At 39.8% G+C, this 12,109-nt stretch overlaps 1 protein-coding gene across 1 annotated transcript in view; it reads right to left on the bottom strand.

Moving 5' to 3' along the window:
• LOC102194467 (protein kinase C-binding protein NELL1) overlaps positions 1-12,109 on the bottom strand; it is a 304,806-nt gene that overhangs the window by 236,363 nt on the left and 56,334 nt on the right. Inside the window, exon 4 of the mRNA XM_005744402.1 lies at positions 5,445-5,615. Within this exon, the coding sequence (XP_005744459.1) occupies positions 5,445-5,615 (171 nt within the window). The remainder of the gene's footprint in view (positions 1-5,444; positions 5,616-12,109) is intronic.

Raw genomic sequence — 12,109 nt, 5'->3', positions numbered from 1 at the left:
TTTTGCCTCCTTTGTTTACGTTTCCTCTTTGTCTTGCCGCTGGGAAGAACCAACCACGGAGACCCTGGAGCTCTTATTATGTCCTCCGGAATGCCGTGAAAGTGGTGATAGTCCGATGTAATGCTCCTTGCACAGCGTAATCCCAAACTCAGAAGGTCCTGACGACTGTAGGTGGACTCTACTCGATGTATAATGATAAAAAACACACACATCCACACAGATACACGTAGAAAAAGTAAAAAACAAAACAGCGAACGTGAAGAGCAGTGAGCCGCTGCGTCTGTGCGTGCCGCCATCTTGGTAGAAGGCAAGAATGGATTGATTTTGTTGTTAAAAGGATTGGCTGGACGGTTGTCTGCTGTTACTTAATGGATACGCTGTGTGGCAGAAAGCCTACTTCCAAAATCTCTGCATTGGAGCAACTAAGATATATATTTTGTGTGTTTGAAGGACAGAATATCATCGCGCTGTCCTGACTGAACAATAACAATGAGGGTGAAAAATCTTTATATTTACCTCCAGCTCCAGTAACCTGACACCTTCATGCATTAGCATTTTTTAATTTAACATTTAGTTATCGTGGTTTATTAACCAAGTGTTATTAATTAGCTATTCAAAGGGCAATTCCCTCTTAGAGCTGTCTGTCAGGAAACATATAAAAGAGGTATATAAAATAGGTAGGACCTACATTAAAACATGGTCTATGTCTATCTGATGTCCCCTACTGAGTAGTACATACGAGTTCAACATCTATACTTTAATATCAATGTTTTCCTTAAAATAACTAATATTAAGTTTCACTATTTTTTTTTATCTTTGTGATTGTCAAATCAGTTTGAAATCTCAACTGTAATTACACTGGAATCATTTAAATTATTATGTCATCAAGGTGTTTTATGGTTAACATTATCATAACCATTAGAATTCATTTAAGTATCATATAAGTATCCCGGACGAGCCCCCACTTATGTTACGACCCGGCTCCATTGCGGTTTATTTCACACCTCAAACATTTAGTAAACAATTAAGCAAATACAAGTACTCTGCAATAAATTACAGGTAGTAAGAAAATAAACTACTAACTCTTTTACGCTACGTCCACACCTACACGAGTATTTTTGAAAACGCAGCTGTTTCGTCCACATGTAAACGGCATTTCGAATCACCGAAAATGGAGATTTTTTTAAAACTCCTTTTTTGCGTTTACGTGTGGACGAGGAATACAGAGTTCGTCACGCTGTGCGCCACGTTATTGTTTACATGAGCTGAATTGCAGAATGGCAGATAGTCAGATTAACAGTATTTTGTCTCTATCTTCAGGTTTTACACGCTTACATATACACACGCAGTTACTGACCCTCCATTTACAAAGGCAGAGGCGTCACGATGTGATTATTTTACGTGTAGTTGTTTTTTTTCCTGTGTAATAATATTCAACATTGCTATCAATACATTTTTCAAAAAATGCCTCTGTGTGCAAAATAGGTTTAAAAACATAAACAACTGTGGGATACTGTTTGTCTGTGATTTGAACCAGGGGAACAAATCGTGGCAGGATCAGCCTGATATTATTTATATCCCGCTGTAACTTTACTGTATAAAGAGCTAACATCTCCAAAATGTCAGCAGTAGTTAGTCATTATGAGAAGTGTTTGTGAACTAAAAATCACGAATGTGGGATACTGTTTGTCCGTGATTTAAACAGCCCAGCGCTGCTCCTGACGAAGGGAAAAGCAATTCTGCAGGGGAGACCTACCTTGGCACTTGTGCAGGTGAAACCAAAGGGCAGACATGCTTCACCATATTTTCTAGTCTTTGGCTTAGAATGAAGTTGGTTTGGAAACATATTCAGCGATGCTTCATCTCCTGCTTTGCGTTTCTGTAGGCGCCCGTGCTAGCAGTGTCCAAGCGTTTTATTTTTTCCCCCCTTTTCATCCCGCGTCCCCCCCGCCATAGCTCTGCACCCCCCTAGGGGGCGTGCCCCACACTTTGGGAAGGTCTGCCATAGAGGAAGGCGGGGCCACCTGAGGCCAGAGGCCGTAACACAGCTATACCGTTTAATAACTTCAAATGTGGCATACTATATAATCAGAACTTTATTATACAGCACTTTTCCTGGTAAATGTCTTATGTTTATTGACAGGCTTCATCCCACTTTGTATAGTCCACATGTTCTTCAAATAATATTTTCCTCTTTTTCAATCAATCTTACACAAGGACAGCAGAGGAAGAAAGGAAAATTCCATGAATTTTCAGGACTCTGAACCACCATCAGAGTAATTCCAAATCCTAACCCAAGGTAAGAGCCCTCTGTTTGGGCATATGGACCTGCACAAGGAAGTCAAATAAGATGACATGTAAATGCTGAAGCTGCTACCGTCCACAATACCAGAGGAATTATAAGTATAAGATATGGAAATGAGTTCAGAAACACATAAAAAATATTGTTCACATGGATCTGTCAAACTTCATGAAGGGACAGCAGTATCTAGAGAACAGGGCAGTTATGAACAAGTCTCGTTTCCCAACTTGAACAATGTCCAAAATGTGCGTAGGGGAACATTCGGTTCATTTAAAAAATTATTATGGTGATGAGCGATGTGGGTCAAAGACATTTAAACTGTGTCTGAATACATTACTGCAACTGAAATTATTATTTTAAAGCCATTCATCGGAGCAAAAGCAGGAGAATGAAACGTAACATTGGGGAGGGTGATATTAATTTCCTAGAATGTCCTTTGGTAACCTCCAAAGAGAAGGTACATCAAGTCTTCTGCTTCATATTCAACCGGCAGACATGAAGGTGATATTGATTTTTTTTTTTGTCTAATGCTTGCCAATAAAGCAAATCAGCGTATTTCCCCCCAAATAAAACGATGTCTTTAATATTTCATTTATAATTTCTTTTATATCATTACTCTTTGTACTGTAATTCTGAGCCTTATTGACTTACTGATTTTGCAGTTAAACATGAGTCTATGAGACCCAACAACATCTTGTGTTTGGCTGTAAAATAGACATCAGTAAAGGAAAAGCCAAAGGAACACTACAAGTTTAAGTCCACCCGAGGATATGACAATAAATTGCTCCATCTCCCATTTACAGACACTTAAAAGCATTTAATGAGCCTTGAAATCAATAGAGTGTGGTTTAGTGCAGAAATTATACTCTTAAAAATTCAAAGCTAATGGGTCTGCTAGTTTGAATAAGTAAATATTCTTAACACGAAGAATATGAAAGGCTCAGTTTGGGTGGATATGAATATGCAATTTTTATTTCGCTTGTTTTGTCAACGCAGATTTACTTCCTGACTATTATTCTTTGTCTAAGTTTGTGTGGCATTGAGTTAATTTGTATTATTATTCTAAACAAACATGAAATATAACTGTACCTTTGTGATGAAAACTATCCTGTATATAAATCAATACAGTGTTTAGATTTATAGACAGCTTTGTCTGATTGGTCATTCATTGATACTAAATTTTAATCAAAAAAAACAAACAAACATACAATTTCAAGCTTTATCAATGCACACTTACAGATAAAAATATCGAATAATGTTACAGATAAAAGTCAGTGACATGAAAGTAGATGTACAGTAGATTTTGTGGGTTATCGTTAGTTTTTTTGTTTTTGGTTAGACTGTTTATTGCATAAACCTTTTGGTTTCTTGTATTTACCCAGCACTGGTGATTTAAAATTATCTGCCCCAAAGATGCACAGGCAATTGCATTTGTAGATTAAAGTCAAATTTAGCGTATTGTAGAAAAGGCCGAATTAACAGTTGTTCTGTTTTTGTTGTTTGACACTTTGACAGAGCCACAACTAGGTTTCACCGTGTATTCTGAGATTATGGTGGGAGAGGAGCTGATGGTGACACTTGGGGCAGCTGGGAAAAACATCCCCTTGTTAGAGCATCACAACGGACTAAAGTGCGGTGTTGTTGCTCAGATGAAAGACATCATGAGCTGTGATTGCTACTTTAAAGACATTCTGAAAACTGAGTGGCATGTGGCTTTAGCTGGCATTGCTGCAGATGACAGTGAATTCAGATGACCAAACAAAGGTAAGAGCTGAAAGTGTCTGCTGATGAGGTGGTGAACCTGACCCAGACACATGGAGTAAGTGGCTTGGTAAGCATGTTGACATTCACACTCTTTCTTGCCTTGACATTACAGTTCTAAATATAGGCCTTCAAATTCCTTGCATGTCTTGGTAAATGAGAAAAAGGGCATCAGTGCAAAGTTAATGTTTGTATTGCTGAATGACCTGATTAAGTACATACATATATATCAGATTTTCAGAAAACTTGATCTCTGGCCTTGACCTTGAGGTCGGGATCACTGAAATTTTTACTCATTTAAGATGTTTGGCAGATGCACCTGTGCTATGAATTTCAGCATCCTACATCACCTTGTTCTCAAGTTATCACATTCACAAACTTGGGTGTCCACACTGCCCACCCGCCACCCCGGCAGGATGCCCATCAGCCTTTCACAGCTGAGGGGGTAAAAAAGCATTAGTGACTAGACTCTGTAAAAATGAGTAGGATTTAGACACAGTCACAGGCACTTGCTCAGACAGTTACGCTAAGTATCAGGCTTCACTTTTATACCACATGCAGCCACAAGCTAATGACTAATAGCACCAAACCAACCCATTCAATTTCACTGTATTAATTACATCAGCCCTGCTCAAAATAACAGCATAAGCAAAACGTTTTGATTCAAATTATGTTTTGATCTTTTTCTATCCAATAACACTCTGATGCCCTCCTTCATCTTCACCAGACTATCATCAGAGAGACAGCCACTGCAGTGATAATTAATTGACAAACCACCAGCCTGATGGGTATAATGGGCATCTGGGAAAAATCAATATTAGAGCGCAATCCTCGTGTGCATCGTACCGTCTTTCATCCTCAAGTGGTGACAGAGCATTACCTCCACTCAAATTTAGCCTGCTTGTTCTGTCTAGCAACTGTATTTAAAAAAAAGGACAAGTGATGCCTTCATGGGTCTCAGGAGAGAATGTGAGGGCTGAGAAAGACTGTCACAACTGAAGTGCGTGTTTACAGATCAGCCTCGAGTGTTCTCTTTAGATAAGGGTATTCACTGGCCAATCAATGTGGCGATTATATCATCGGTACCTTCCACTTCATTAAACAACGGTGTGAGCTGAAGACACATCCTATACAGAGACACACAGGATGTTATATCAGTATACAGCCTTTCTCTTCGTGAGTCTGTCCTTGAATGTTTTACTGTCAGCCATGCTAACACCCTGCTCTCCACAAGGAGAATGCACTGAACAAATATTTACCCTGATAAACACAGGCAGCTCATTAGACATGTCACTTCAAAGGAGCATGGGAAAAATTACTCAGCACAGTCTCTTGTGACAGAGATGTGAAGGTGCTCAAGAGCGGTATGTGTGCGTGTTACCTGTTACAGTCAACGTGCAGAAGCAGGTGGGAGGCACTGATGGTAAGGGCGATCTTGTGCCACTGGCCATCAGCGAGGCGGTAGGGGAAGGATTCAGAACGTGGCTTGCCTTTGAAGCGGTAGTGATAGCGGATCTCCTCTCTCACCCCGCTGCTTTCCAGCTCGAAGTAGCTGCAGGGGGAGAAGTCACAGGTCACAGATGCTCAGTTTCCTGAACAAAGGAAGGGGAAACTCAAAGAAAACACATTATGTGTACGAGGTTTTATCCAAAAGCAGGTTGGAAGATTTTTCTAAACTTTTGTTTAACGATAAGGATGAAAATGATAAGAATGATATTTCCTTTTTGGTTTTGGAGAAAGTGTTACGATAAGACTTGAGAATACATAGCAACAGAAAAGGTAGATGGAGAGTGGCTCCAATGCAAATATGGCTGGATCACTATCTATTCCAGGGAAATGAGTATGCGACCCAAATATGGCTCTATCAGGCACCAGAACACAGGTGTCTGTGTCTTCCTATCTGAAAGTCTCAGAACTTTCTGAACTGTAGAGAAGGAAATTTATCCATCACCCTGCTCGGTTCATAGCAACTCACAACTCACAGCAAAAATACCCCCAAGTGAGTAATTGTGCACTGTAAAAGTCTCAGTTTTCTCTTGCCCAGACCATAACACATACCCAGGGTTTAAAACTAAAACTGGGTCAGCAACAAATTCTAAATTTTGGTGTTTCCGAAATGGCAGAGGAGAGTGGACCTTGGGCTGAAATGCGGCTGAAAGATGAACAGATTGCTCAGTGTAACATTAAAGCACAAAGTTCATCTAACAAACAAAGATTGGGGGGGGGCTTTCTCTCTCAGTTTTACCTACTACCCTCACTTTACAGTGTGACTGCAGGCGTTTAACTTTAGCTCTTCTCTGCACCATGTGTGCTCTACTCTCCACCCTCATCAGGCACGCTAAATTAAGAGCCATCCAGGCACAAACAGCAGCAGCAGCCCAAGAGCCGCAGGCAACAAGTCGTGACATTTCAGCTTCCCTGCGGCTGAAAGTGACCCTAGCTCTGGAACCTCTGGCCTTAAGCACACATACACATTCACACACAGAAAGTACACCACATCTGGCAAACACAGCTCTCTAATATATAACCAAACATAGCCCAGAATGTCACCTATCCCAATATATTCAGAAGCAAAAGAAACAACCCAAAAAACACAGACTCACACAGGGATCAAGCCAATTCAATACCAAAGCTCGACAGCTCTCATGCATATTTATGAAAAGGGAGAGTGGACCTACTCCACAGAATATCAATCGGAATTATAGGACAGGAAGAGCTCAGAAGAACTTGACAAAAAAAAGAAAAAGTGTGCACACATACTGTAACTATGTAGGTGCAGTGGGTCAAAGTTGAACTGAGAAGTCAATCTATAAACTGAAGAACGCTTAAAAGATTACACTCCTGTATGCTGTAGCTTTAAGGAAGACTGACGCTGCCACCCACATGCAAAGGAGCTTCATGAATGTATTTTTCTTTTAATGATGTCATTTTGAATCCAAATGACATGCATTTATTTGGTATTAACCAAGGCAACATTATCATATCATAAACAAAGTTATGAGAGTTTACACAGGGTTTCAGATTGGCTGTTGCATGAGTATTGTAATTAAGTCATGCCAAACTAAATAAGTTTGGCATCAAAAACCCTAATCTTTCTCCCAACACCAACCAAAACCTCAGGTTAATGAAAATGGACTGGCTCTTATATAGTGCTTTTCTGCTATACAACCTGTCTCATTCACCAGTGCATTTATATAAGCACGTTTTTCTATGTCTGAGTGCTACCTAACATTTACACACCTTCACACTCTGTTGAATGCATCGGCAGCAACTTTGGGTTCAGTATCTTGCCAAAGGACAACTCAGACCTGCCAAAGATCAAACCAACAATCTTTTATTAACCTGCTTCACCTCCTGAGCCGAAGCCACCCTATAATGTTAGGTTGTAATAACAAATGCATCTCAATAAATGTACAAATAAATGAACTAAGTCACTGAAACTTAGCAAGCAGGTCTGGCCCAGATCTGGTATCAAGCCGGCACTGCTGGTTGATTTCTGGTATGATAAGACATATGTCATTCAGATATGGGCCAGGCCTGGGATAGATGGCACTGTCTACGTGATGGCATGCAATATCTGGCTCGATTGTGGTCTGGTTTATGTGGCCCAGGCCCATAGAAAACAGGTCTGGCCCGGATCTGGCATCAAGCTGGCACTTCTGACTGACCGGTATCATGGCAGAGTGTATGTCAACCAGATGTGGGCTAGGTCTGGCAATGATGGCACTATTTGTGTTCCTATTTTTCTATTTTAGTTAGATGACCCAAATGCCATTTGCAATACTATACTGCTATAGTAGCCAACGTTTCAAATGCAGGTTTGACAGGTTTGTGAGTGTACACTTTAACCAAAACCTAGTGACGGTTTACTCCTCTTTGCTGGTGGGCGGCTGTAGCTCAGGCGGTAGAGCAGGTCACCTACTGATCGGAAGGTTGGAGGTTCAATCCCTGGCTTCTCTTGCATGTCAAGAGTGTGAATGTAGTCAGGAAGCACTCAGTTTAGAGAAAGTGTGTGATTGGGAGAATATGGCATGTTGTATAGAGCTCTGAGTAATAAGGGGGAAAGGATGTGCGCTATAAAATAATCAGTCCATTCACTATCCGAACAGCGTTCTGTCATCTTACTTTTGCACTATTATGTTCCGGCACATGTTGCTATTACATGGCTTGATTAAGGTACACATTAAGCTGACATCTGGGCCAGCACAGGGCCAGCAGTGTGTTTGCAACTGGTCCGTGGCTGCACACAACTTACACATGGCCCACATACCGCAAAGAATGATGCCCTTTTGGTTCAAATTATTTAAATGTCTTATCTTAGAAGTTCCAAACAAATAGAGTACCTTTGTTAAGTTGAATGAAACATTTGAACTGCTGCAACAAAACAAGAAGACAAAGGAAAGGAGATGGTGATGATCAGTACATGCTATCTTAGGGTTCAGCTCAAACCTCTTCCACACTGCTAATGATGGCCCATCAACCCCCCACACAGCAGGCTGAGTTAGTGCTAAAACAATTATCATGCAGTAATTTAACAGGCATCATGAGGAAATGTTTTTCTACAACATTAAATTGCATTTCCACACTTCAAGTAGAGACGGCTTCATTACAAACATGTGTGCATGTTTAAGAGAAAGGGTAGGGTGCGACTGGAAGGTTGACTTTGTACAGCGTGTCACCTTTTGTGGAATTAAATGAATACATCACTCTAGGCCTACGACGGGCACCAGCCTGACAGCCCGACTCCATCATGCTGCAGGACACGGAGCCACTGATACTTGTCAGCTGGAGAAGAATCATTTGCATTGAACGAGGAGCAAAAAGAGAATGAGAGTGCTCCAGCTTCGCCTCTTTCACTGATGGAAGCCTCTTCTGGGCTTCAAGAGGCCTGAAATTTCTGAACGAGCAGAAATCCTGATTTGACTCATGAAATAATCATCAAAGGCATTAACTCCACTTCACAGCGAGCATTTATTTTATGAAGCATTTAGTTGTAGCTATTGTATTCTCGCATTACAGCATATTTAATGAAGGAGAATAATCTATTGGCAGGCAGTCCATTTGTTATGAGCAGCGCAGGCTGACAGCTAATAAAAATGACATATCTGTTTTGGTGCTCTCTGTACAAAATATAAAAAATGAGCCTTATCACCATTTAAATGCTTTCTTTTCATTGCTGATCCTTTAATAACCACCATTGTACAAAGCCACTTTTTTTTTTAACTAATAGAAACTGCTGTGCTCAAACAGACGCCTAATGTGAGTATGCATAGCTTTCAGGGGAAAAAAGTGTTTGCATATCAAACAAAAGTGAAAGCTCGTTGGCAGGAATAGAGGGAGGCTTGTTTTTATTAGAATAAGTTTAGAGTTGATAGTAAAATATTAGACATTACAAATCCTCCATTTTCGGAACCTAAATAAGTTGCAGGGAAAAATTAACTTCATGAAACAATTAAAATTTGTTAAGAAACTAAAGGGCAAGGCTTAAAACAATCCCAAACTTTGCTTTATAAATTAAAAAAAAAACAAGTACATGCCATGATTGAATAGCTAATAGAGGTACTTTTAGCAGTACTAGCTCAAGTCATTGTTTTCTATATTAGTTTATCAGTTTCTCACATCATTCTGGAGGATTTCTTTGTATAGCAATGCTTCTGTTATTTAAATCAGGTTAAACTCTGAATTTTGAGGGCTATCGCAATACCTCGATTATTTTCTTTTTCAGCAGTTGTGTTTTAGATACAGAAGAGTTCCTGGTTGACTCAATGAATTAAACCTGAAACCTCAAATTGTTAGCCCACCACCACTGTGCTTTACAGTTGGTATGAGGTGTTTGTGATGATATGCTGTGGATTATGGCCAAAATCACCACTTAAGTCCTGGCAACCCTTCCAAAGAACTCATGCGTTTTTAGTGTTTATCTAAATGCACTGTCGTGAACCTTTAACATTAGACACACGAGCTGAGGCTCGCAGAGTCTGTCAAGAAGTGTCTTATCTCCCGAGATATTCAGCCCTGGGAAAATTGTGTATTAACACAAGACAAGCTCCAACTTCTGCTTTTATAGTGGTGTTCACACTTGCTGATGATTAGCTAATCGAGTGCATTCGATTAGCAGCATCTGGCTTTTCTGACCCTCTTTATTTCTATAGCAGTAGGAGTGCACTTAATTTTTCACAGGGACAAAGACTTGTACAAACAAAAACGTGTACTTCCAAGCAGCATTGTCCTGTGAAAATGAAAAAAAAAGCTCTAGGAAAGACATTTCTAATAATTACACTGTAATTCCATAGAAAAAGCTGGAAATTTACCTATTTACAAATCTGTAGAGACATAGAGCAAAATCAACATATTTACCCTAGTAAATATGAGACCGTACACTGATTGACTGCTGAAGCCAAAAACTACACTGCTGAGAGAAAAAGAGACTCAAACAAAGTATTACATTTGCAGACTACAGAGCTAAGGTGGAACAGCCTAGTGTGTGAGATATTTCTCCCTGGGTTTGCAACAAAAACAAAGAGTCCAGTGATCCATTATTAATTTTGAAAAGAAAAATTCTTTGAACCATACACACTACTGCACAGTGAGAATACTATTTTGTTGGGCTCGCATCTCACTGTCAAGAAAGAGGATGCAGTTATCATTCATATATTCTAATGCCCTGGATGTTGAAGGTAGTGTGAAGAGACACACAGATAACATAAAGAAATTATTCTGCACACTGACACATGGCACAAACATTGATTGAAAGTACTCTGATATATTTTTCTCTAGAAATTTCTCATATGCCTTAAGGACTGTAAGTTCAGTCCTTGTACAAGCTCATGGTCATCGTATCTTAAACCTAACACATGACTTGAAATATATCATATAGAGCATATACTGTAAGGGTTTCCCAGTTCTTGTTTGTGGGATCCTGGATTATAATCAGATTTCTTCAACTTCTAAATGTGCAAATTTTCCTTTGCCATGAGCATCACAAACAAAATTCGATTTGCCTCCACTGTGCTACAAACTCCAATCGATTTGATTTTCATATTTATCTGTTAAATGTTGTACCACTTAAAAGTTTGTGGTCACGTAAAAACGTGCTCACATTTGTTGTTTTATACAATTTTACACACTATGTTGTCAATAATAAAGAATAATTATTCAAATCATTAATCATTTATTATCTACACAAGTGTACAGCGGCTACAGTGTTCTAATGGCAAGTTGTATTATGTTGAAAGGAAACGTTTAGGAAAACATATTTTGTGTGTTGGCAGAGTTAGCACGACTCTGGTTCTGATTAAAGAAATTCAAATTCTGCTTCTCAGTATTTGACATTAACGCCAGAATCTGAGACTGATCTGCTGCGTCAGTCTCTGTGGGCACTGTGCATACTGCCCTTTTCATGTAGTATTACCAACTGCCTCTGACCAGAATCAAAAGAGAAGCTGGAAACATTGGTGGCTAAAAGAGCAAGAAGACAACTACATCAGTTTGAATTATATAGTATCATATATCATATGCCCCACTGCTCATCATCTAGCACCTTTATTATATGGTACTCATAAGCAGAGATGGGCAGTGTAATCCAATTACTTTTTTCAGGTAACGAGTAAAGTAAGGGATTACTATTGCAAAAACGGTACTTGGATTATCTTTACTTTCCCGTAGGAACGCTGCGTTACTGCGCTACTAAAACCGTGATTTTTTTGCGAGAATGTCTCATGACAGGGAAGTAAGCAAGTGCGACGGTTGTGACAACAGCTGTGTGCAGATCAACAGTGGATCATCGAGTACTGGAGAGAGTATGAGCGTGCAGCGTTTAAAAAGTGTAGAAGTACTGACCTTACTTTAAGTTTGATTCCATAAAAAGTGACAAAAACATTAGCGTCCATTAGCATTGTGCGTGGGAAGAAAACATCTTTTTACAGCGAAAAAAACCCTAAACTTCCAAGCAAGCTCCGAGTGTGCTACCACGTAATGGGAAATTCACAGAGAAACTGCCGTATCCTTCCACTGACCGCTGCGGCACACCTGCACCAGGGTAAACCT

Source organism: Pundamilia nyererei, unplaced genomic scaffold, assembly GCF_000239375.1.
Source record: "Pundamilia nyererei isolate P.nyererei 1_Seehausen unplaced genomic scaffold, PunNye1.0 scaffold00143, whole genome shotgun sequence".
Taxonomy (NCBI): domain Eukaryota; kingdom Metazoa; phylum Chordata; class Actinopteri; order Cichliformes; family Cichlidae; genus Pundamilia; species Pundamilia nyererei.
Note: the sequence above shows the minus strand (reverse complement) of the source record. Positions and strands in the feature narration are given on the sequence as shown.